A 24,612-nucleotide genomic window follows, 5' to 3' on the forward strand; every position below is an offset into this window, starting at 1 on the left:
TTGAGGTAGGGTCTCGCTCTAGCCCAGGCTGAACTGGAATTCACTATGTAGTCTCAGGGTAGCCTCGAACTCACTGCAGTCCTCCTACCTCTGCCTCCCGAGTGCTGGGATTAGAGGTATGTACCACCACGCCTGGATTAGACCTGATATTAAATATACGTATATATGTTTGTTTGTTCTGTTTTGCTCTGTTTCTTGTTTTTCATGGTAGGGTCTCACTCTAGATCAGGCTGATCTGGAATTCACTATGTAGTCTCAGGGTGGCCTTGAACTCATGGTGATCCTCCCACCTCTGCCTCCCAAGTGCTGGGATTAAAGGCATACACCACCACACCTGGCCTAATATATTTTTTAATATTTTATTTTTATTTATTTGACAGATAAAGAGGGAGAGAGAATGGGCACGCCAGGGCCTCTAGCCACTGCAAACCAACTCCAGACATGTGCGCCCCCTTGTTCATCTGGCTAACATGGGTCCTGGGGAATTGAGCCTGGGTCCTTTGGCTTTGCAGGCAAACACCTTAACCACTAAGCCATCCCTCCAGCCCAGACCTGAATTTTTTAACCACTGAACTATCTCCTTAGCCCCCTCAGGCTGTAATCTCTGTGTATAGGGTACACAGAGTGCCTTTTTCTTCAGCCCCTGTGTAACCCTTCAGTCTTAATACCATCACCTAAGCCTACCCATGTAGTTATCAGAGTTTAGATAACTGGAAGAGGAACAGTAGGGAGAGCAGAGACTAGTCACCTGGGGCATGAGCTGAAGAGAAAAGGTCTGGGAGAACTGACAGTTGGCAGAGGCCTTTTGAGAAAGGAATCCTCTCATCTCTTCATTCTCCTGTAGGTCCTGACGGGCGAAGACTGGAACTCTGTGATGTACAATGGGATCATGGCCTATGGAGGCCCGTCCTACCCTGGCATGCTTGTGTGCATTTATTTCGTCATCCTTTTTGTCTGTGGCAACTGTATCCCCTTGGGGCCAGGATGCAAAGAAGATCTTGGGAAGGTGGTTTCAAAGGGAGGCTCAAGGATACCCATGGGCAGTCAGGCTCCCTGGCTAGATGGAAGCTCCTAGGCTCATGGGATTGGGGGGAAGGGTAGGATGGGTCACAGCAAAGTCAGATACAGAAACAGGATAATTCCTTCCAACCAAAAGCTCTGAGAACCATGAGAGTAGTTGCTTACAGAGGAGACATTCACCCCTCCAGATTGGTGAGTGTGGAGCAGGTGAGAAGGAGCCCAGGGCTTAGCTGAGGAACAGTGAAGATGGTGGGGCATCCTGGTCCAAAGTCCTGCAGCCTGGCAAGAAGGAGTCTAGGCCATGGTCAGGGGCCAGTCTGAGTTCTGGGACCTGGAAGACAAAGCCAGGACAGGCTGAGAGGTTAGATAAGTAGATAGGAGGGTGAGGAGGATGTGGACAGAGATAAACTGGCGGTACTGATACCTACACAGTGGAACCTGATGCCATGGCAAGGCGTCCTCAAGAAACCACTGTCCCTTGAGCTCATGGGCTCATAGGTCCAATATGGCTGTCACTTGCATTGCCTCTCTGGCTTCCAGGCAGCCCTGTGAGAGAGCTGGGTCAGTTCTGGTAAGAAATGGATGGAACTCAAAATCCACTGTGGATTCAGACCCTATCATGAACACCCTCTGCAGGCAAGCTTCCCTGAGGAATTGTCATGCCCCCAGGTTTATAACCTCCCATAGGATAGCTCTGGCAAAAGACACTCTGACTGCCCCTGCAGAGATTAGGGCCTCAAGAGATGGCTCAGTGGTTAAAGATGATTGCTTGAAAAGTCTTCCAACTCAGGTTCAATTCCCAAGCGCCCTGTGTAAACTGGACATATAAAAAAGTGGCCAAGTGTCTGGTGTTGGTTTGCAACAACCCCTGGAAAACCCATACACACATGTAAATAAAGTTATACATACATAAAATAAAATTTAAAAAGAGCTGGAGAGATGGCTTAGAGGTTAAGTGCTTGCCTGTGAAACCTAAGGACCCTGGTTCTATTCCCCAAGACCCACATTAGCCAGATGCACAAGAGGGCTCATGCATCTGGAGTTCATCTGCAGTGGCTGGAGGCCCTGGCGTGCCCATTCTCTCTCTCTCTATCTGCCTCTTTCTCTCTGTCTGTCACTCTCAAATAATAAATAAACAAAAAAATAATTTAAAAAAAGCCTGAAAATACACAGGCAGGCAAGACTTCTGCCCCACAAGCTGCCCTCCACCCTCAACCCAAGGCTCCTTAGCGAACCCTTAGACATCCTGCTCAATGTCTTCCTGGCTATCGCCGTGGACAACCTCGCGGAGGCGGAGAGCCTGACTTCTGCCCAGAAGGCCAAAGCCGAGGAGAGGAAACGGAGGAAGATGTCTAAGTGAGAAGGGGCTGGAGGGCTGGGCTGTGGCTGTGGCCTCCTGGCTCTGGGTGCGGGTCTTCCCTGGAGCCACGTGAGCAAGGGCCATGTGGCACCTGCTCCAGCGGGCAAGCTTCTGCCAGCAGTGCATCTGCCCAGAGCTGCTCAAGTCCTGTGAGGTGTTCCTTGGGCAGGGATAGAGGCCAGTGGGCCATGTAGCCAGGCTTCAGTCAATGTGAGGGACAAGCTTGGTGGGTTCTGGGATTTTTTTTTTCCTCCCAATCCTGCTACCGAATCATGGTGCCTCTTGGAGAAAGTCATTGCCTTTGCCGAACCTCAGGCATTCTGAAGTAAGGCTTGACTTCTCAGTGTTCTGTGGTCTGTCCCTCTGTGATGTGTCCTGTCACTCTCTGTGCTTGGGCCTTGGGGGAGGAGAAGCAAGTCTCGTCCTCTAAACAACGGAACGGAAATTCAAGCTGCAAATGAGGCACCTGGAGATCTAGTAAAATGTAGATGATTTAAGCTGGTATGAGCCAGGGTGGAATGAAGGTTGTGTATTTCTGTCAAGTTCTCAGGGGTACCAATGTGGGTGGTCACTGGAGGATCACAGCTGTGGTAACGGGGTTCTAGTTGGAGGCTTGCTTCTTCCATTGCCTCTGCTTGCAGGAATGGAACAGCCATTCCCATGGGGGCAGATGAGAAGAGCAAGTTACAGAGACCATCATGGTATCAGACAGCTCCAAAGAGTTGGAATTGTCTTAGACCTGCTATGCTTCCCTTCTCTGAAATCCTGTAGGAACCAAGTACAAAGCCAATCAACAAACAATGAATATGGCTGACCAGTGAGCCTTTGGCCTGAGTGAAGTGTCACTCCTCTGACCACAGAGAAAAGTCTTGCCCAGGCCCATTTTCTCTCCCACTTGACAGCCATTGCTGCTGGCTTCACCCCCACCCCCGCCAAGCTCCCTGAGCCTCGGTGTGGGATCCTCCTGAGGGTGTTGTCAGGCCAAGCAGATCTCTGAGACCATTCTAGTTGGGCTTGTACCCCAGCTTTCCTTGGTTTCCCATCTCAGGGGCCTCCCAGACAAGACAGAGGAGGAGAAGTCCATAGTGGCCAAGAAGCTCGAGCAGAAACTCAAGGGTGAAGGCATCCCCACCACCGCTAAGGTGAGCGCATGTGTGAAAACAAGGGGAGGCGGGACCATGATTATTTGCCAGGAAAGGACACCCTCTGTAAGAGGGAGGGTTGGTGGATATGCCTCCAGGGACTCCTGTGCGGGGAGGCATAGGCCCCTCTACCTGGGAGTCAGACTTTCTCCAAGTCCCAGCTTCTTGTGCAGAGCAAGAAGGCATCCTACCGGCCCGCCCACATGGTGTCCACGGCTCTGCTGAAGGGCCTAAGCTGGCTTCCCACATTTGCTAGGCTCACTCACGGTGGGGGGGCATCTTGGCTGAGGAGCTCAAGTCTCATATGGAGAACCAAGCAGAGGGCATAGAAAGGAAGGGCTCAGGTCTTGGTTTTGCCCCGTGGAGGCTTGGACAGGTTCCTTACCTCACTGGGCCTGCCCTCTTATTTGTAAGGCAAGAAGATCCTGCTATCCCCTCAGGCTGCAGAGAAGGTTCAGGAAGCTGAATGCCTCATGTGCAAACAGCAGGCTTTACTTCCTCACCTTCTTCATTGTTCCTTTCTGCAGCTGAAAATCGATGAGTTTGAATCTAATGTCAACGAGGTGAAGGACCCGTACCCCTCAGCTGACTTCCCAGGTGAGGACCCTGGCTGACGCAGGGCGCCGGCACTGAAGGAAATGAGCTTGTGCTGAGTTCTCTCCCCGGGTGTCTTTTGTGTGGCCTCTACCTGGACCTTGCCACTGGAGGTCAGGACCCTGGAGACATCCGCTTTTCACTTCGCCTTACAGATAGGCCATCTGCCAATCTCCCCATCTCTGCCGTACACAAAGTAGGAAACCCCACATGTGTTTTCACTTACTTTAAAAAAAACTGTTGTTTGTTTTTATTTATTTGAGAGCGACAGACAGACAGAAAGAGGCAGAAAGAGAGAGAGAGAATGGGCGCGCCAGGGCCTCCAGCTGCTGCAAATGAACTCCAGATGCGTGTGCCACCTTGTGCATCTGGCTTACGTGGGTCTTGGGGAATCAAGCCTCGAACCGAGGTCCTTAGGCTTCACAGGCAAGCACATAACCTCTAAGCCATCTCTCCAGCCCTTCACTTACTTTTATTGAGTTCCAGCTGTATGTGTCAATACTGAAGGCGTAGCTTTCCAAGAACACAGAGCTGGCGGGCACACGAGTCCTCCCTGCCAGCCACAGAGAATGGATGCAAAGCAGGGCCAAGCTGTGCACGTGGTGACAGGGTACATTGCTCCCCCCTCTGTGTCTGGAATAAACCCACAGTCACCATTGCATGAAAGTCCACCAGAGTGGCATGGGAGGGAGGACGGACCCAGCCAGCGATCCCCAGCAAGCATCTCCTAAGTGTGCCTCGCCGGTGGCTGCTGCCTTCTGCCTGCGCCAACTCATCTGGACCCAGGGGACACACGAAGGAAGCAGAACCAGGCTGCATTAATGCAAAAGGCACTCTGGAAGAGCGAGGGGCCCAAGAGCTCTCGGCTCCCCCTGCCCCGTTCACTCCTGGGCTCTACTGCACACCAGGACAACGAGCACAGGGTCACATGGCTTTGTGCAGTCACTGCTGGGCTTGTTGGCCTCCGTGACTCGGGGCTCCAAGGGGCCATTCTGTGCTCCGGGTGCCGCAGTGTTTGGCACACGTAGGCATAAGTCAGTGAGCTAAACGAATGAACACATGCAAAGCGAAGTAGGGGGAACATGGGAAGGGTATACGTAAGGCTGATAAAAGTGCCTCCAATGCCTAGCAGAAAGGAATCCCGGGGATAATTCACTTGGAGCTGTCTCGCCTAATTATCACCTATGACGTGGAAGTGGCTGGTATGCAGGGTTGGGGGGGGAGGTGGGGGGGGTTGTAGTAAATCTAAGGTGTGGCACAAAGACAGGGGTAAAGAGAAATGAGGCAGAGGGTGGAGGGCAGGTGGGTTGAAGAGAGGTCTTACCAAGGTGATTGAACGCATTTAGATCCAGCTTCTTTTCAAGATTGATTTCAAGCGACTTAAGACACAAAAATGTGTGCAAACTGGGCTTCATGATGCAGGCCTGTCATCCCAGCTACTCTGGAGGCTGAGATATGGGGCCAAAACTCAGTGGCCGAGTGCTTGCTTCTATGCATGGAACCTTGGTTCGAGCCCCCCGCCCCCCAGTACTGGGGGGGAAAAAAGATACGTGAAACAAAATTAACAAAATGGTCACAGACAAGGGAGAAACAAGATGCTAACTCTAAGGATGAGCCTGTAATTAAGTGGCCTGTGGCAATCCAGGCAGGGTGGGAAGCGGAACGATAAGCAAGAGGGCAGAATTCTCAGGAGCGGAGGGGAGTGAGGATGTGGTTTTGAAGACCCCCAAAATGTCCAGGAGTGAGATATAGGGAGCTCTTGGCTTCCATCAGGGTCTCTGACAGGATGTCAGGGTGGAGCGGTGGCACTGCCAGGAGAGGGACAAGAGGAACTCATACTTAGGTATGGGCTTGGGCTATCCGTCGCTTCCCCTCCGCCTTCCTCTCCACCCTACACCAGCTGCTGTCCTGGAGATTGGTCAAAGCCCAAGAAATACTGATTCCTTTTTGTTCACAATAGAGGGGTTTCTCTGAAAATATTCTTAGAATCCTAGCCTAGGAGGGGCGCTCAAAGTCTGCTTTTCCACACCCTTCCTCCCCTTCCTCAGTTTCATGAGTGGGGATGCAGAAGCTACTGTCTGGTGCTCCATAGGGAGGAGTGGCAGAGCCAGAACCACAGCCCCTGTCTCCCGAAGCAAGGTCCTCCTCGTCCCCAGCTAGTGTTTGAGATGCTTGAGGCAGAAGACACAGCAACAACGACCCTTTGGACTTGTTCCTGGCCAGAGGGTTCTGAGTCTTCTGAGCTCATGTCTGCTCTATGCAAGGCCCAAGCTAGACCCTACCATCACCTAGTGCCCCGAGGCTTTGTTTTCTAGCTTCATGGACTCCTTAAAGGCTCCGAATGCAAAAACCAAGGGTCTTGGAAAACACCCACCCCTAATTTCTCTGTGTCTTTCTCCATAGGAGATGACGAGGAAGACGAGCCTGAGATCCCAGTGAGCCCCCGACCACGCCCCTTGGCAGAGCTGCAGTTGAAAGAGAAGGCAGTGCCCATTCCAGAAGCCAGCTCCTTCTTCATCTTTAGCCCCACCAATAAGTAAGTGGTGCGCTCGCCGCTGTGTGGAGTGACGGAGGCGCTCTCAGAGATAGCGCTGCCTGCCCTGCAAAGACCTTCTCTTGATACTCCCCACCTGCCATTACACTATGTGAATGAAGCTCATCACTTCAGCTTATATGATCTTGTGTTCTGACTAAAATGCAAGTACTGGACTTGGGTAGATTCCACGGTAGCATGCTTGCCCAGTGTGCATGAGGCACTGGTCTTAATCCACAGTACCATTAAAAAAATAAACTTGAGGGCTGGAAAAATGGCTTAGTGGTTAAGGCGTTTGCCTGCAAAGCCAAAGGACCCAGGTTCGATTCTCCAGGATCCCGTAAGCCAGATGCACAAGGGGGCGCCATGTGTCTGGAGTGTGTTTGCAGTGGCTGGAGGCCCTGGTGTGCCCATTCTCTCTCTCTCTCCCTCTCAAATAAATAAATGACACATAAAAAGACTTTAATAATAAAATAAAATGCTAGTATTTCTGGAAGAAGTAATGCTTTTAATTCTTATCTTACTTACACCTAAGAGGGACCATGATTATTGATTTCTTTCTTACAGCATTTTCATACAGTGCAAAAAGATGAAAGCTGGGGAAAGCTGTAGTTTTTTATTTATTTATCTTATTTATTTGAGAAAGAGAGACAAATTATATATATATACATATATGTATGTATGTATGTATGTATGGAGAGAGAGGGAGGGAGAGAGAGAGAGAATGGGTGTGCCAGGGCCTCCAGCTCCTGCAAAATGAATTCCAGATGCATGTGCCACCTGGATTAGGTGAGTACTGAGGAATTGAACCTTGGTCCTTAGGCTTCTCAGGCAAGTGTCTTAACTGCTAAGCCATCTCTCCAGCCCAAAATCTTTAGTTTTAATTAGCTTTATAATCTTCAACTTTAAAACTAAACAGACTGTGGACTTTATGGAGTTTCATATCTGCTTCAGAAAAGGCGATCAGCCTGTTCCATCCTGTGCTGGAGAAACCTCAGGGTGATGGTCACTGAAAGAGGGGACAAGTGGTGCAAGGGCTCAGTTGGATGATGGGAGTAAGACTGAAGGAACAAAATGGGGAGCAAGCCCCTGCATATCCACCCAAGAACCATGCAGATGCAAGGTTATACTATCCCTTGACCTGAGGACAGAGGACAGGAAATGGATCCAATGTCCCTGTTTGGAACAGAGGCCGCTGGGGCCTGAGCTTGCAGAAGCTCACAGCTCCCATCCCTCTCCCTTGCCCCACAGGATCCGTGTCTTCTGTCACCGCATCGTCAATGCCACTTGGTTCACCAATTTCATCCTCCTCTTCATCCTGCTGAGCAGCGCTGCACTGGCGGCCGAGGACCCCATCCGGGCCGAGTCCATGAGGAATCAGGTGATGGCAGCCCCCCGCATCTGCTGGCTCAGCACCCCTTCTCCACTCCAGGCTTGGCCACTCTACCATGGGGCCAAGTTCAGTTGCATCCTCTATATGGACATAAGCATCAGCGTTTCTTAGAGTTTAAATTCCTGGAGATGCCAGGACTGTCCGGTACCCCATTTCTGGACAGTGCTATGACAACAGGAGTGAGACAGGCTCTGACTTGCTCTAAATGGTGGTGATGATGTGGTGGTGATTAAGACGCTAGACAGTGGTGATGAGGGTGGTGGTGGTGATAAAGGTGTTTGACGATGGTCGTCATGGTGGTACCATTGTTTTCCCATCCCTTCACTCACGGGCTGCTCCTCCTGTGTTCCATCCCTAGATCCTGGGGTATTTTGACATCGTATTCACCTCTGTCTTCACTGTGGAGATTGTCCTCAAGGTGAGTGAAGGCTGTAGAACAGACAGTCCTGGAGGTAGAGCTTCTCTGGGCTGAGGTGGCGCTGACGTAATACACTGACTTGATCAGAGACTCTGCTAAGGGATGAGAGAAAATCAAGAAGGAGGTGGAGAGTTGCGGGAAAGACATGGGATCCAGCAGGCTATACAGGTTTGCAGCGCAAGCGGCTGGGTGGGAGGCTGGAGATACGACGTACAACCCTGCTCTGGTCACTTCTCAGAAGAGCCCAGCATCTTCTATGGAAGACACAATTAACCTAAAAGTACATGTGAGGAGCTGAGATTTCTCCCCAGACCATCATTTTGAGAACTTGGCTAGGGCTTGGCTTCCAAAAGACACCAGAGAAGGGACCATGTGGAGTGTCCCCGAGTGAATCCCATAGCCTCAGCCACTAGCATGGCCAAAGCTGCTGTACTCTGTATTGCATGCTATGGACTGTAATGCACTAGAGGTTTGGGACTGTGCCCTGGCTTTGGGGTGAGGGCTGCTAAGGCCACACCTTGTTCAGCCATATAAATTCTGGACTAATGACATTGCTCCTTCAGCTTTTCAAAAGTTGTTATTAAAAGTTTAAGGAGAGGCTGGAGAGATGGCTTAGTGGTTAAGGCGCTTGCCTACAAAGCCAAAGGACCCAGGTTCGACTCTCCAGGACCCACATAAGCCAGGTGCACAAAGAGGTACACACATCTGGAGTTTGTTTGCAGTGGCTGGAGGCCCTGGTGCACCCATTCTCTCCCTCCCTCTCCGCCTGCCTATTTCTGTATCTCTCAAATAAATAAATAAAAATAAAATATTTTTTAAAAAGTTTAAGGGGGGACTGGAGAGATGGTTTAGTGGTTAAGCACTTGCCTGTCGAGCCTAACGACCCCACTTTGAGGCTCAATTCCGCAGTACCCATGTAAGCCAGATGCACAAGGTGGCGCTTGTGTCTGGAGTTAATTTGCAGTGGCTGGAGGCTCTGGTGCACCCACTCACTCTCTGTCTATCTGCCTCTTTCCGTGTCTGTCTGTCACTCTCAAACTAAAAATAAAGTTTAAGGGAGCTGGAGAGATTGCTTAGCAGTTAAGACGTTTGCCTGCAAAGCCAAAGGTCCTCAGTTCTATTCCCCAGGACCCACATAAGCCAGATGCATATGGTGGCACATGCATCTGGAGCTTGTTTGCAGTGGATGGAGGCCCTGGTGTGCCCATTCTCCCTCCCTCCCTCTCTCTCTCTTTCTCTATTACAATAAATAAAAATACTTTTTAAAAAAGTTTAAGGAATCTCACCAGGCATGGTGGCACACACCTTTAATCCCAGCACTTAGGAGGCAGAGGTAAAAGGATTGCTATGAGTTTGAGGCCAGCCTGAGACTACAGAGTGAATTCTAGACTAGAGCAAGACCCTAACTTGGAAAAAAAAACAAACAAACATATACACACAAAAAGTTTAGGGAATCTTGGGCTGGAGAGATGGCTTAGCAGGTTAAGGTTCTTGCCTATAATGCATAAGGACCCAAATTTGATTCGCCAGTACCCATGTAAGCCAGATGCACAAAGTGGTGCATCTGGAGTTTGTTTGCAGGGGCCAGAGACCCTGTGCACCCATATTCTTTCATCTATCTATCTATCTATCTATCTATCTATCTATCTATCTATCTACTATTTATCTATCATCTATCTCTCCTTGCAAATAGATAACAATACGTTTTAAAGGTTTAGGAAAACTTTTGGTTTGGGAGCTTCCATCAACCTAAGTTACCATGCAAGTTTGTATAGAAAGGGGTCTTGGGGGCTAGAGAGATGGCTTAGTGGTTAAGGCACTTGCCTGCGAAGGCTAAGAACTCATGTTCATATCTACAAGTCCCACATAGCCAGACGCACAGTGATGCAAGTGTGCAATGTTGCACATGCGCACAAGGGGGCGCATGCATCTGGAGTCCATTCCAGTAGGCTGAAGGTCCTGGTGCTCCCATTCTCTCTGCCTCTCTCTCTCTCTCTCAAAAATAAAAAAAGAAAGCCTGGCATGGTGGTGCATGCCTTTAATCCCAGCACTCGGGAGGCAGAGGTAGGAGGATCATCATGAGTTCGAGGCCACCCTGAAAATACAGAGTGAATTCCAAGTCAGCCTGGGCTAGAGTGAGACCCTACCTCAAAATAAATAAATATAAATAAATAGAAGAAAGGGGTCTTGTGTTATTGACTAAGGTATAAAACAAAGTACCCATCTGAAGCTTTGACTGTTGCCTTTGCTTGGGTTTCATAGCATGGCCCTCTTTATCCATTCATGAGGTGGGCACAATGGGCCTGGGCAGTCCCAGTTGGAGGGGCTCTGAGAAGCAGAAGCAGGTCCCATCCTTGATTGGAACCCAGTAGTGTGGGACTTCAGTTCAACAATGAGGGGAGCAGAGAGCAGACCAGAGCAAAGCAGAGGAGGCCCCTTTGCAAGGCCTTGGCGACTGAACGCGTGGAGCAGAGGGAGGTGGCCGCTGCCCCAAGGTTAAGGAGGACTTCACAGTCAGGACACTGGATTTAGACCTTGACGTCACGCAGGGCCTCATTGAGGAAAGATGGCTAGGGAAGTCCAGGAAGGCAAAAGCTTTGTGAGAAGACCTGGGGACACGCTCGGGGAGATGAGAATGCAGCCTTAGACAGGGATGTGCCACACATACAGGGAAACCTGGGAACCGGGCCTGGGAGGGCAAGATGAGACAGAGTCCCACAGGACCTTGAGTGGCAGGGGAAGCCTCCACCCAGTGAGAATTTAAGGAAGTGTATTTGTGCATAGGGCCTGGAGATTATCTGAGAACCAAAGAAAAACAGAGAGGGGAGCAGCAGGTGGGGCTGGCAAGGGATGCAGAGGGAAAGGGGGTTGTCCAGGGATCTGGCAAAGATCTGGAGTCCTGCCACCTCGGGCCCTGGGCAGAAGGGACTTTTTTATTTCAAATTATTTTTCTGTTTATTTATTTGTAATCAGAGAAAGAGAGAGAGAGAGTAAAAGAGAATGGGCATGCCAAGGCCTCCAGCCACTACAAACAAACTCCAGATGCCTGGGACACTTTGTACACCTGGCTTTCCATGGGTACTGGAGAATCGACTCCGGGTTGTTAGGCTTTGCAGGCAAGCGCCTTCCCCGTTGGGCTATCTCTCCAAGTTCCGAAGGGACTTCTTGAAAAGGGAGAACTTCCAGCCTGCCCCTCAGGGCTGGGGGGAGAGGGCCAGGGCTTCCCGCTCTGGGCCTCCATCGAGGAGTATGGGTGCACTAAAGTATCAGAAGAAAAGGACTCCTTTTCAGCGGACAACGTCTGCCTCACCTGGAACAGAGGGCAGCAAGAACACCCTGCGCATGGCAGGGAGTTGGGTGACATGAGAGCCCCGATGGGCTGCTTGTCTCAGTGGGGGTCTCCTGAACACTTTGAGGTGGGAAGCCCCTCTCTAGGGAGGATAAGCCTACTCCCCCCAAATGCTGCCTCTCTCCTCAGATGACGACCTATGGCGCCTTTCTGCACAAGGGCTCCTTCTGCCGCAATTACTTCAACATCTTGGACTTGGTGGTGGTGGCCGTGTCCCTCATCTCCATGGGACTTGAGTGAGCAGTGCCAGGGGCCAGCTGGTGCATGGGTACCTTGTGCTCAGGGCCTCAGAGCAGGAGCACCATCCTCCCACTGTGGATGACTTGGGTGGCTGGGTGCCTTAGGGCTGTGGATGGAGACATCACTGGGTGGCCCTAAAGTGACAGGGCCAAATGGTCAGAGCCTTGTCCTGGAGACTGGGAGGGGAGGCAAAGAAGAGAAGCATCCCTCTACCCTATGGCGGGGGGGGGGGGGAGCACAGAACCCAGCTTTGGCTATCCCTGGTGTGATGGGAGAGAGGGAACCAATATCCACAGAGAGGAAAGCAGCCACTATGAGCCCTACCTCTGAGCAGGGAATACCTTCACCCTGGGGGAAGGGGAGCCCCACACACAGACATCCAGGCAGGAGGTGGTAGAGTCCGCCTTCCACTGGCTGCTCGCCTCCTGCAGGTCCAGTGCCATCTCCGTGGTAAAGATCCTGAGGGTGCTGAGGGTCCTGCGCCCGCTGCGAGCCATCAACAGGGCCAAAGGGTTGAAGGTAAAAGAGGGGCCATGCAGGGCCTCGGGGGTGAGGTGTGGGGGAGGGATGCCATCCTGACTCCAGAGCTTCAGCCCAGAGGCCCATCTTGTCCACATGTGGGGGTGAGCAAGGGGCAGGTCAGCCTGGCTTCCCTCTGAATCTCATTCTGCTGAGAGGCAGCAAATCTTCTGTTCCTGGGGTTCCCTTGGCTGGGACAATGGGGTGGGATGGGATAAACCTGGCTCCCACCCACCGTTCCCTACCTGCATGCCACCTGCAGCACGTGGTGCAGTGTGTGTTCGTGGCCATCCGCACCATTGGGAACATCGTGCTGGTCACCACCCTGCTGCAGTTTATATTCGCCTGCATAGGAGTCCAGCTCTTCAAGGTGAGGTCCTGTTCACCCGGCAGCCCCTCCCTGTCTCACCCGGGGTCATTTTGCAGGCCATGGCAAAAGCCACTACTTCTCCCTAGGTGATGCCCATCACTGGCCTCTGGCTGGGTGACCGCCATTGTTAGTATGTCTGCTTTTTTCCTCCAGGCCCCCTTAGCACCTCACCTACCTCTTCCCACCCTGCCTACAACACCCCCCCCCCCAGCCTCACCCTATCTCCTCTCCTTCACTGCAGCCCGTGGTCCTGGCTGGGATATCTGGCATCACCCAGGTCACCACCAGGAGCCTCAGGGGGCATCTGTCCTTCATTTCATCTCCAGAGCTGACTTTACCCTACTCCTACTTCCCTGGGAGAACAGTTATTCAGCTCCTCTTTAGGACTTTCCTCCCACTGAATGGGCGCACCAGGGTCTCAGCCACTGCCATTGAACCCCCGGCGCTTATGCCACCTAGTGGGCACAGGTGACCTTGTTCTTGCCTCACCTTTGTGTGTCTGGCTGATGTGGGATTTGGAGAGTCAAACATGGGTCCTTAGGCTTCGTAGGCAAGCACCTTAAGCACTAAACCATCTCTCCAGCCTAGAACTCTGATGTCTGAATACCTCTTGCTTTCAGTCATCTGTAGGTCAAGAACCTTGACACCTGAGCACACCGCAACCACCCTTGCTGCCGTGCCATGACCCAATCAGTCCACTCCCGCCCCCAAAGCATGCCCTTTTAAAGTCGTCATGATGTAACTTCGGGCAGTGTTAAACAGGCGATGGTATCATTTCATCATCATTCATTCATTCAACCAACCGATATATAGAAAACATTTTCTCTGTACATGAGCCAAGGCCTCTGCTGGGCTTGAGGGAATCACAAGGCAAACCCATGACCCTCTCTGAGAATAGGGAACAGGCTTTGAGGAAAGTAGTCAGGGTAGTCCTCCTTGAGGCCCCTCAGGAGGATGGGTCCTTCTATTGGTCACTGTCCTAGAGGAGCCACAATACTCACAGTGCCTGGGCATTCTGCCAGCCAGCTGCACCTAGGAAGGGATGCTCACCTCATAGCCTCCTCATCTATCAAGCCTGCGGCCACAAAATCCTGCTGAGGGCAAAGTACCGTGGCACTTACTCAGGGCCTGGCACACAGAAGCCCACCAACACATGTCCTGAAGGTAAACCCATCAGGAACCACCCTTCCTTTGGTTCCCATGTTCCTTCCAGGCAAGAGGACGGCCCTTTGACACCTCATGTCTGTGCTCTAGTCTCCCCCAAAGCCCTAAGTTGCTGCCTACCCAGTACTATGAGCAATCTAGCACAACTGCCCCTTCACATGGCACTGTATGTTGGGAGCTTGTCATTAGACTCCACGTCCTTGCTTGGCTTTCCATGTTAAATTATTCAGGTGCTGGTTTCCAGGTCCCGGGAGACTGCTTAGTGGCCGTCCCTATTGTCCCCTGCCTCCCTGCCACTTTCTGCTACGGCAACCCAGGAATAGTACCACCCTGCCCGGGGGAGGACAGTGGAGCCTTCAGCTAGGCCAGTGTCCTTGACTGAGACATTGTCTTCCCAGGAGCTGGACCAGAATCCATAGATTTCAGACCTAACAAACAAAATGTTTTGCGAGTATCCAATACGTGACATAGACAGAGTGGGAATGTGCTCCTGCTCAAGTCAGTTTGGGGAAGCTCAGACCCTGTGGGGTGCATGCTAGGACCCCTGTGCAACTGTGAAGAGAAGTTGAGCTGTCAGAGCCCTGCCCAGCAGCCCCAGGGGCCACCCACGAGCAGAAGGAAGGTGGCATAGGGCAAACCCTTTTCCTTGTACAATAGGGAGACCAAGCGGGGGGGAGGGGCAGCAGAAAGGTAGGGGGCTAGGTTACACAACTTTCAGTGAAACAGGGTCAGCCTGCACTTGCATCTGTGCCCCCTCAGGTCTGACTGTGAGCATCCACAAATACCCATGGGACACCCTACTTTCCCAGCCTTGGTAGCAGTCAGGCTGTGTAAGAAGCAGTGGAGGAGCTGTGTGGTTGTACGTGGCGGCTCTGACTTCAGAGCAAGAGGAGAGAGGCTCCCCCCCCCCAACTCCAGGCAGCCTGCTCTCTTTTCTCCCTCTCCCCATACACCTCCAGCGCCCACTTTCTGTCCTGTTTGCGTGACTCGTGTCTCCCTCCCGCTCCCGGCTGCAGGGGAAGCTCTTCAGCTGCAATGACTTGTCTAAGATGACCGAGGAAGAGTGCAGGTACTTGGAGCTCAGAATGGGAGGGCTCGCGAGGGAGGGGGCCCCAGGTGAGGGGTACGGTGGCCTTCAGGCTGAGAACTGGGAGACCTGTTCATGGCACCGCCCCCTCCCCCCAATTTGGGGTGGATTGGGGAGTGCCCAGGGCTGTCCTGGTCCCAGCTGTGGGTCTTCATTTCCCTGGCACGCTCCCTGGCTGGGGCCCAGAGGATCTGGGTGGGGTGGAGACCCCTCAGCCATGCTTCGGAGTGACTGAGCCTCCCTGTGTCAGGGGTTACTACTATGTGTACAAGGATGACGACCCCACGCAGATAGAGCTGCGTCGCCGCCAGTGGACACACAATGACTTCCATTTTGACAACGTGCTCTCGGCCATGATGTCGCTCTTCACAGTCTCCACCTTCGAGGGATGGCCTCAGTGAGTGAGGGCTGGAATCCGGGTCCCCCACAGGCACCGTTGGGATGGTGCCAGGGCACCAGCAGCTTCCACCATGCCATGCCAGGCAAAAGAATGGCCCTTTGACACCTCATATCTGTGCTCTAGTCTCATCCAAAGCCCAAAGACGCCGCCTTCCCAGCCCTGAGAGCACATGGGGTATCAACACCCCTTCACATGGCATTTTATGTCGGAAACCATCGCCTTAATGTAGGATTCACATATTGATGGATCACTCCAGAGCGAGCCTGCCCAGAGGGCTCTGACAGAATGTGCCCAGTCCCTTTTTAAGCGCATGCCTCTGTGCCAAACTGATTGACTAAGTGCCCCGTGGAGGAGCAAGGCCATTCAAGCATGGGCTCCAAAGCCTTCGCTGGCTCAGTCCTACCTTCTCTGCCGTCCCTTGGTTGTCCAGTGGTCAGTGGGTTAATGTCTACACTGTCTGGCGTGGCCCTTGTTCTCACTGTCCCAGCCACAACCGTCCTCTCCTCTCCGTCCACCCCGAGGTTACTGTATAAGGCCATAGACGCAAACGAGGAGGATGTGGGTCCCATCTACAACAACCGAGTTGAGATGGCCATCTTCTTCATCATCTACATCATCCTCATTGCCTTCTTCATGATGAATATCTTTGTGGGCTTCGTCATTGTCACCTTCCAGGAGCAGGGGGAGACTGAGTACAAGAACTGTGAGCTGGACAAGAACCAGGTACTGAGCCTTCAGCCAGAGATGGAAAGCAGAGGCCAGCAGGCCTAAAAAGAGAGGCCGAGGCTAGCCCGGCATGGTGGCACACGCCTTTAATCCCAGCACTCGGGAGGCAGAGGTAGGAGGATCACCCATGAGTTCGAGGCCACCCTGAGACTACATAGTGAGTTCCAGGTCAGCCTGGGCTAGAGTGAGACCCTACCTCAAAAAAACAAAAAAAATGAGAGAAAGAGAATCCGAGACTAGTCAACCAGAACCTCTGTTTGAGGCTCAGCCCCGGTCCATGCACCTGTCTCCAACACGAAGCAGTTGAAGTTGGTGGAGCGAGGGTCTTCTCGTAGAATATACCTGGTGCCCAGAGACAGTTGTGGTGAGACAGAGGTATGACAATCCAAAGGGAATCCAAGGACCCAATGGAGCCCATACTCTAAGTAATGCAGAGTTCTTAGCCACCACCTCTTGGCCACAGCTGCTCCTGCCCTGCTCACAATGAAGGGTTCCTGAACGTCCATGGACATAGGTGCAGAGAGGGACGGAGAGTGGCCTTCTGGAGCTGACTTGCCCTGTTATTTTGTGTCCTAGCGCCAATGTGTCCAGTATGCACTGAAGGCCCGCCCACTGAAGTGCTACATCCCCAAAAACCCATACCAGTACCAGGTGTGGTATGTCGTCACGTCCTCCTACTTTGAGTACCTGATGTTTGCCCTCATTATGCTCAACACCATCTGCCTGGGCATGCAGGTAAGGGGCCTCTAGGGAGATGGGGACAAGAGGCCTGGGCTCAGGCTAGGGCAAGAAGGATAGGGAAGAAATCCTCAGGTCCACACCCCCCACCCCAATAGCACCAGGTGCTGAAGGATACAGACAGTCCCAGGCTTTGTTGCTACACATTTGTAACTTATTCATTAAGGAACCAGTTCACATGTACAGATACATAGGGTGGCAGTTCTGCAAGCAGAAGATGGCTACTGCAGGAAGGAAGGAAGAAAGGAAGGAAGGAAGGAAGGAAGAAAGGGAGGGAGGGAGGGAGGGAGGGAGGGAGGGAGGGAGGAAGGAAGGGAAGTAGAGAATGGTTTTCTCTATTTTTCTTCTGCTGTTGCAAATCTAGATGGTTGAGTCGTTTGGAACTTTGGCTCTGGTCCCAAGAAAAATAGATTTAGGTTTAACAAGGCAGGTGTCTCTCTTAGGAGTTGGGCAACCTTTATTTCATAACCTGCAGCATAATTATCAAGCTTTAAATCAGCATGTGATCTCTTTTTTAAATATATATGTATGTGTGTGTGTGTGTGTGTATATAAAACTTCTATACTTACAGACAATAAACCATGATATTCCTCTCTCCTCCTCCACTTTCCCCTTCATAACTCTGCTTTCCATCATATCCCTGCCCTCTCTCCATTTGTCTCTCTTTTGACTTGATATCATCATCTTTACTCCTATTATGAGGGTCTTGTGTAGGTATTGCTAGGCACTGTGAGGTCATGGATATCGAGGCCAATTTCTGTCCAGACAGTTGCATGTAAGGAGTGGTACCCTTCCTTTGGGTCTTACGTTCTTTCTGCCACCTCTTCCGCAATGGACCCTGAGCCTTGGAGGGTGTGATAGAGATGTTTCAGTGCTGGAGACTCCTCCGTCCCTTCTTCTCAGCACTATGTTGCCTTTTGGGTCATCCCAGTGGTCATCGCCATCTGGAAGGAGAAGCTGCATGTGATCTCCTAAGCCTGATGTAAATACAATTGCACAGCTAAGCTCCCAGGTCCTAGGAGCCCAAGACACTCCAAATGTGTACTAATTACTTTTGCTTGTCACTGTGACCAAATACCTTACAAGAAACATAGGAGGCGAGGTTTATTTTGACTCATGATTTGAGAGAATTCACTGTAGTCCATTAGCGTGGGGAAGACAGGCAGCAGGGGGCTCTGTGACCGTGGTAGCATGTGATGGCGGCTTAGTCACATCTGAACAAAAGAAAGAGAGAAGAGGGCTGGAGAGATGGCTTGGCAGTTAAGCGCTTGCCTGTGAAACCTAAGGACCCCGGTTCGAGGCTCGGTTCCCCAGGTCCCACGTTAGCCAGATGCACAAGGGGGCGCACGCGTCTGGAGTTCGTTTGCAGAGGCTGGAAGCCCTGGCGCGCCCATTCTCTCTCTCTCCCTCTACCTGTCTTTCTCTCTGTGTCTGTCGCTCTCAAATAAATAAATAAATAAAAATTTAAAAAAAAAAAAAAAGAAAGAGAGAAGAAAGGAAGCTGGGCTGGGTTATAAACTCAAGCCCTCCCCTCTCCAACCCCAGGAACCCACTTCCTTCAGCTAGGTTCCTCCTGGTAAAGGTTCCACAATCTCCCAAGACAGCGCCACCATCTGGGGGGCCAAGAGTCCAGACACAGAACTGAGGAACCAGCCGGCCCTGGTAACGCAGAGGAGCATGAGCAATGGTTTGTCTAGGCTCAATATAAGTAGGGTGGCACAGCCAGGCTCCCTAGCTTTGGGCTGAGAGCTGGGCAGCACTGCCAGGGTGAGAGGAGTAGGGCAATCACGAGACCCTCCGACCTACCTGGGAAGGTTTCCTGGGAGAGGTTGAAACTTCACCAACTTCCTAAGAAAGATGTGAGACTTCCAGAAAAATTGAGAGGACATGGGCTGAAGGAGGGCCTAGTCACCAAGGCCAAAGTTGATTGAAGTACCTTCCCATCACTGGGGCAGTGTTCACATACAGGAAGCTAGGCAAGCTGTTTCCCACTAAGCAATGATGATACCAACTCAGGGTCTTCTTTCTACTCCTCTACTAAGACATTGAACCTGTCTCAGGACGCTTCCTTGGGGACTGCCAGCTCTGGTCAACCAACACCAATATACAAATGACCTCCGGCCTTGCAGCCCTGAGACCCACTCAGCAGGACTTGGACTTGTAGACCCTCTGCCTTCCCTTCCTTCATGCACCTCTTTGGGGATGAGAAGGGATATTATTTTATTTTTTCCCAGGTAGGGTTCCACTCTAGTTCAGGCTAACCTGGAATTCACTATGTAGTCTCAGGTGGCCTCAAACTCATGGCGATCCTCCTACCTCTGCTTCCCAAATACTGGGATTAAAGGTGTGCACCACCACGCCCAGGGAGAAGGGATATTCTTAAGTCATGGTGGAAGTCAGTAAGCTCATAGTTTTCTGAGCTATAACAGGTGGGAAGGGGGCCTAAGGATGGCTGGAGGCTGCCCAGGAAGAGCAGGAGTCTGGGCATGTGATCTACAGCTAGGAAACCTGGCTCTCCTGGCTCACCTCGCTCATGTTGCTTCTCTAGCACTACAACCAGTCAGAAGAGATGAACCACATCTCAGACATCCTCAACGTGGCCTTCACCATCATCTTTACCCTGGAAATGGTCCTCAAGCTCATGGCGTTCAAAGCCAGGGTGAGTGCCTGGGTCATAGGGACAGATGAGTCTGTGGGTGCAGTAAAGGGTCTCCTGGCTGGAAGGGGTCTTCTCATGGACCATCTACTTGGGGTTCTATCAAAGGCCCTTCTTCCAGAAGCTGTTCATGCCTCTGCCCCCACCACCATCAGATGCAGGCCAGACAAGACCTCCAGCTGCCAGAATGGACTGGTGGCAGAATAGACGTGGGCTGCCCAATCTTCACTGAATGAACTCACATTTTCCTTCCTTTCAGCTTCGGAATCAGTGGCCCCGGGCTGGCGGGGAGTACCTTGCTCTGTTTCCTGAGTTCTCAATCCTCTTTCAGTTCCATCCCAGTCAGGCCCAATTCTGTTTTGCCAGCCTCCAGGATCTAGACATGAAAGAGTTCTCCACCTAAACTGGGCCACAAATCCTGAGTGCCCAGCAGCCTTCCCACCATCTTATCCTTATAGGAGAGCCAACAGGAGAGGTGTAACCGGGGGGTGGGCCCACTGGAGCATCAGGGAGAGGTAGAGCTTAGGCACCTTAGACAAGACCATGGGCCGTGCTGGCTGCCAGAGTTCTGTGCACCCAAAGCCCACCCCTATGCTCCCATGACTTTCTCTCCCAGGGCTATTTTGGAGACCCCTGGAATGTGTTTGACTTCCTGATTGTCATTGGCAGCATCATTGATGTCATCCTGAGTGAAATCGATGTGAGTATCGGGTGGGTGGAGCCCTCACTAGGGTAGAGCAGGAACCTACTGTTCAGTCCACAGACACTCACAGAGGACCCATTGAGAGTGCACATGGCACCTCCAGGGTTCTAACAATGGAAATGACAGGTCTTATGCCCTGAGAAGCTTTAGTCCCGCAGAGCAGAATAGACCTGGGGTATCAGTAGGGCACCATGAGTGTACCAGCCCATCAGATAGCAAGATCTTCAGTGGCAAGCAGAGACCATCTGTGGCCAGGTCAGGGAAGGTTTTGAGGGGTGTCAGTGGGGACAGAAGGGCTTACAAGGCCCTTGCGTGGGGGGGGGGGCTGCTGCAGGAGGGGCGTGGTAGAGGATGTGTGGAGGTCAGACTGGCTGGGAGTCTCAGTAGAACATATAAACATGCAGAGAAGAGATGGGGGGTGCACAAAGTGGGGTGGGCTTTATCTTGACCACGCATTTCGCGGAAAGTCACCAGAGGATTTTTCTACAGGGAACAGGGTATGGAAGGATTATAACTCTACTTTTTTGTATGGAGGAAGGAATATTTATTGAAGCTTACAGATCCAAGCAGAGAGAGAAACCACAAGGCAAAGCAAACAAACAAACAAAAAAACCCTAAAAGTCACACCACAAACACACTTCAGAAACTCCAGGCACTTTGCATATATTTAGACTGGAATTGCAAATCCACTGGCATAAAAACACCGAATATATTGGGGGCCATCTATTCATACTACCACATAACTCTACTTTTGAAATGTTAACCTGAAGGGCAGGGGGTGGGAATGACTAAAAATCAGTCATTCATTTATGCCACTCATAGCCAGGCGTGGTGGCACACACCTCTAATCCCAGCACTTGGAAAGCAGAGGTAAGAGGATCGCCATGAGTTTGAGGCCACCCTGAGACTACATCATGAATTCCAAGTCAGCCTGGGATAGAGTGAAACCCTGCCTCAAAAAAATTAAAAGTTTCATATTTATGCCACTCATTAAATACTCGCTGTGTATCTTGCCAGGTATGGCTATTGGTGCTAGAGATACAGTAGGAAACAAAACTCTGGGGAGAGCTGACACTAAATAAATGTATCACCTGATGGATTATATGAAGAAAGATTGAGCCATGTAGCTACGGGAGACAGTGTTGTAGGAAGAGAAGAGGCCTTGTGATAGGATCATGCCTGCTGAATTGGAGGAATATCGGGAGGCATTTATGGTTGGAATGAAGAACAGAGACGAGAAGACAGGAGTCAGATCACCTAGACTCTTGAAAGCCATGGTTACAATGTTGGGTTTTATTCTGAAAGAAAGAGCAGAGCCCTTTGGAGAGTTCAAGCATCGTTACTGCAGCTGCTGTGTTGAGCTCATACTGCAGGCAACAGGGCTGACCTAGGGAGAGCAGTCAGGGGGGGCTTGGAGTGGTCCACGTGACAGAGGATGGCGGCAGAGCGACAGCTGTAGGGCTGACCCAGGGAGAGCAGTCGGGGGGGCTTGGAGTGGTCCACATGACAGAGGATGGCGGCAGAGTGACAGCTGCGGAGACGGGAGAGGTGGTTGGCTTTGGATGTGTTTTGAAAGCTGAGTTGACAGGAAGGCGAATGGAAAACAAACCAAGAGATCCAGGTGGAGGGATGTGGGTCTGGAGGAGGTGGGATGGTCTGTGTAGGGAAGGGGAGAGGAAGGAGGAGGCTTTGGCCAGAGAAGTCACCCACAAGGGCTCAGAAGCCATCCTCCAGATGGCTTTGCTGTTGGTCTGGAGCTGAGGGTGTAAGGGAAGGGAACCAAGAGGAGGTGATCCAAGGATCAGAGGCAGAAATAAAAGACAGGTTCCTTCTGGGTTCATCACCAAGTAGAATCCTGGAGTCAAGCAGGAATGGAGGGAACCAGGAGGAAGAGGAGGTGGAAAATGACACTGGTCTGTCAGCACCTCAGGATTGTGGTGGGATTAGCCAACCCAACGGATGGCTAAATCAGACTTTGGGGGCCCCACTGAGCCAGGAGACTTACCATAGCATGGCTTTCCTCTGAACTTCCTACTTCTGATCTAAAGCACTCTAGGCTGCGTCAGGCTAATGAGAGGGGCAGTCCTTAGATGCCTGAGGGAGGCAAAGAGGGGCAGCAGCTGAAGAAAAGCTGGTGTGAGGAAGGAGCCCCCGGGCCGAGGGTCCAAAAGCTTAGCCCTGGCAGGGACTGGCACCTTCTGGGGATTTGGCTGCCATGCCAACTGCCTGGCATAGTAGGAGAGGGCCGTGGGAACCCTGTTCACCCCATCAGAACAGAGAGTGACAGACACAGGTCCATCTGCTCAAGGCTTATGAGTGGTGGGGTAGGCTCTGGGCAAAAACAGTGGGTGAGTGTGTGTGCGTGCACTGTGTTTCCACCCGTGCTCAGTGTTTGCTGGGAAAACAGCATCTCAAAGGGGCCTGTGACTGATGTGCACTTTTCATCAGTAGAGTCAGAAGAAAAACTAAACTGCCAAAATTAATAGTTCAAATTAAAAAAAAAAAAATAGTCACTCCTTGAAATTTGAGGCCTGTGTACAGGAGGCCCCCGTGAATCAAAACCATTTTTTAGTTGCATAGGACAAGAAAGTGTCACCAGTCATTATTTGATTTTCAGGACCAGCCGATGTCCCTTACCAAGAACATAGCCTTGAAGTTGTGTTAAGATTGATTTATGTTCCTGACACACAAAAGGTCCAGTGGCATGTTGGTCAGAACTGCAATGCTAAACATGTTCTGCCCTGTCCCCATATGCCTCCTGGTCACTTAAAGTGTGACTAGTGGAACTGATTCTAATTTTGTTTGAATCTCATTGTAATTCACATGGCCACTTGGTGTAGGGGACAACATGGGTCATGGTTCTAGAACACAGGTGTCGTCCAGCCTCACATGAGAACCACCTGGGAAACACTTGACCCTCTGAAGCCAGACCCTCTCCCGTAAAAGCCAGCTTCATTGGCTTGGCAGGACTCCAGCAATGGCGTGTCTTGAACAGAATTCTCTAGATGAATCTGACATGCAGCCAGGATCGAGAGCCAGTGGTGCAGCGGGAAGCTGCCCAATCTGCATGACAGGACGCTGGTGTCCTGGGATCAGTCTACCTGCAGACATCAGGGAGCTTAACAATGACTTCTTTCTACCCACAAGCTCCAGGGACAGGCTTCTCATGAAACGTGGCCTTGGAGAAACATGGCCATTCCCACCTACCCGGCCTCCTACTCCTGAGCCAGGCCACTGAGAAGTGAGCTGGTCACAGTCATAGGTGGAGGAGTCCCTGCTTGGGAAAGGGGCCCCTAGGCCCCATTCAGGGCCTTTGCCACTGGGAACTAGACTTTCTTGAGGGTCTCAACCCTGGCCTGAGGTGATAGGGGTGACCCACTTCCAGTGACATGCAGGTATTTCCCACTGTGCTCTTGGTAGGGTTGGCCCCAGTATCACAAAGCCCAGACCCAAGCCCTTGCCACCTATAGATGCATCTCAGAGATGACAAGTGACTTATCTATGTCTGGTCTTCCCTTCCCTCTTGTTCCCTTGCCCAGGCCTTTTGCCTCACAATCCCACGGAGCTTCCTCCTTACTCCACCCACCCCCTGCCCCTGACTGCAACCACGTGGGGTCTCCATCTCCTGCCTCTCTTTTTCCCTAACGCTTCCCCGTGTCTGTCCTTTCTGACACTTCTCTTCACCTCCCTCCCATGTGTCCCTCCTCCTCTCTCCCCTCTCCTCCCTCCTCCTCGTCTCTTTTCTCCACAGACTTTCCTGGCCTCCAGCGGGGGACTCTATTGCCTGGGTGGAGGCTGCGGGAACGTTGTAATTCCAGGCTGCATGAGCCTGCCCGCTGTGCCCTGCAGCTTGCATGCTGAGCTGGCTGCATGGATGATTGCATGGGGTGCCCCAGCACTCAGGGCTCTCTTCCCTAGAACAGTCCTGCTGAGGGTCAGGGCCTAGGTGGAGGCGGGAGCTCTGTGGTAGAATGTGCATGGGAGAAACGGCTTCCTTAGGCTCCTGAGAAGTGGAGTGAGGAGCCCCTCTACAAATGGGAGCCCCATCTAGGGGGGCTATACTGGCACAGGACTTCTGGGATAGTTCAGCAGGCACAGGGCACAGGGCTAAGGCTGGCACAAGGGCAGGGGCTTGCCTAGCTTACAACACGCAAAACTAGGATGGGGCAAGTGGAGCGTGAGTTTATGGCTGTTGTTCAG

The 24,612-nt window shown here is 51.7% G+C and overlaps 1 protein-coding gene across 1 annotated transcript in view; it reads left to right on the top strand.

The window, feature by feature from the left end:
- Cacna1s (calcium voltage-gated channel subunit alpha1 S) overlaps positions 1 to 24,612 on the top strand; it is a 70,532-nt gene that overhangs the window by 32,342 nt on the left and 13,578 nt on the right. The window contains exons 13-29 of the mRNA XM_004661550.2: positions 845 to 965; positions 2,262 to 2,376; positions 3,429 to 3,522; positions 4,050 to 4,119; positions 6,520 to 6,652; positions 7,901 to 8,030; positions 8,401 to 8,460; positions 11,939 to 12,045; positions 12,481 to 12,568; positions 12,831 to 12,938; positions 15,119 to 15,171; positions 15,440 to 15,586; positions 16,111 to 16,312; positions 16,892 to 17,050; positions 19,602 to 19,712; positions 20,326 to 20,409; positions 24,164 to 24,220. Of these exons, the coding sequence (XP_004661607.2) occupies positions 845 to 965; positions 2,262 to 2,376; positions 3,429 to 3,522; positions 4,050 to 4,119; positions 6,520 to 6,652; positions 7,901 to 8,030; positions 8,401 to 8,460; positions 11,939 to 12,045; positions 12,481 to 12,568; positions 12,831 to 12,938; positions 15,119 to 15,171; positions 15,440 to 15,586; positions 16,111 to 16,312; positions 16,892 to 17,050; positions 19,602 to 19,712; positions 20,326 to 20,409; positions 24,164 to 24,220 (1,839 nt within the window). The remainder of the gene's footprint in view (positions 1 to 844; positions 966 to 2,261; positions 2,377 to 3,428; positions 3,523 to 4,049; positions 4,120 to 6,519; positions 6,653 to 7,900; positions 8,031 to 8,400; positions 8,461 to 11,938; positions 12,046 to 12,480; positions 12,569 to 12,830; positions 12,939 to 15,118; positions 15,172 to 15,439; positions 15,587 to 16,110; positions 16,313 to 16,891; positions 17,051 to 19,601; positions 19,713 to 20,325; positions 20,410 to 24,163; positions 24,221 to 24,612) is intronic.

The sequence above is a fragment of the Jaculus jaculus genome, chromosome 1 (genome assembly GCF_020740685.1).
Source record: "Jaculus jaculus isolate mJacJac1 chromosome 1, mJacJac1.mat.Y.cur, whole genome shotgun sequence".
In the NCBI taxonomy this organism is placed as follows: domain Eukaryota; kingdom Metazoa; phylum Chordata; class Mammalia; order Rodentia; family Dipodidae; genus Jaculus; species Jaculus jaculus.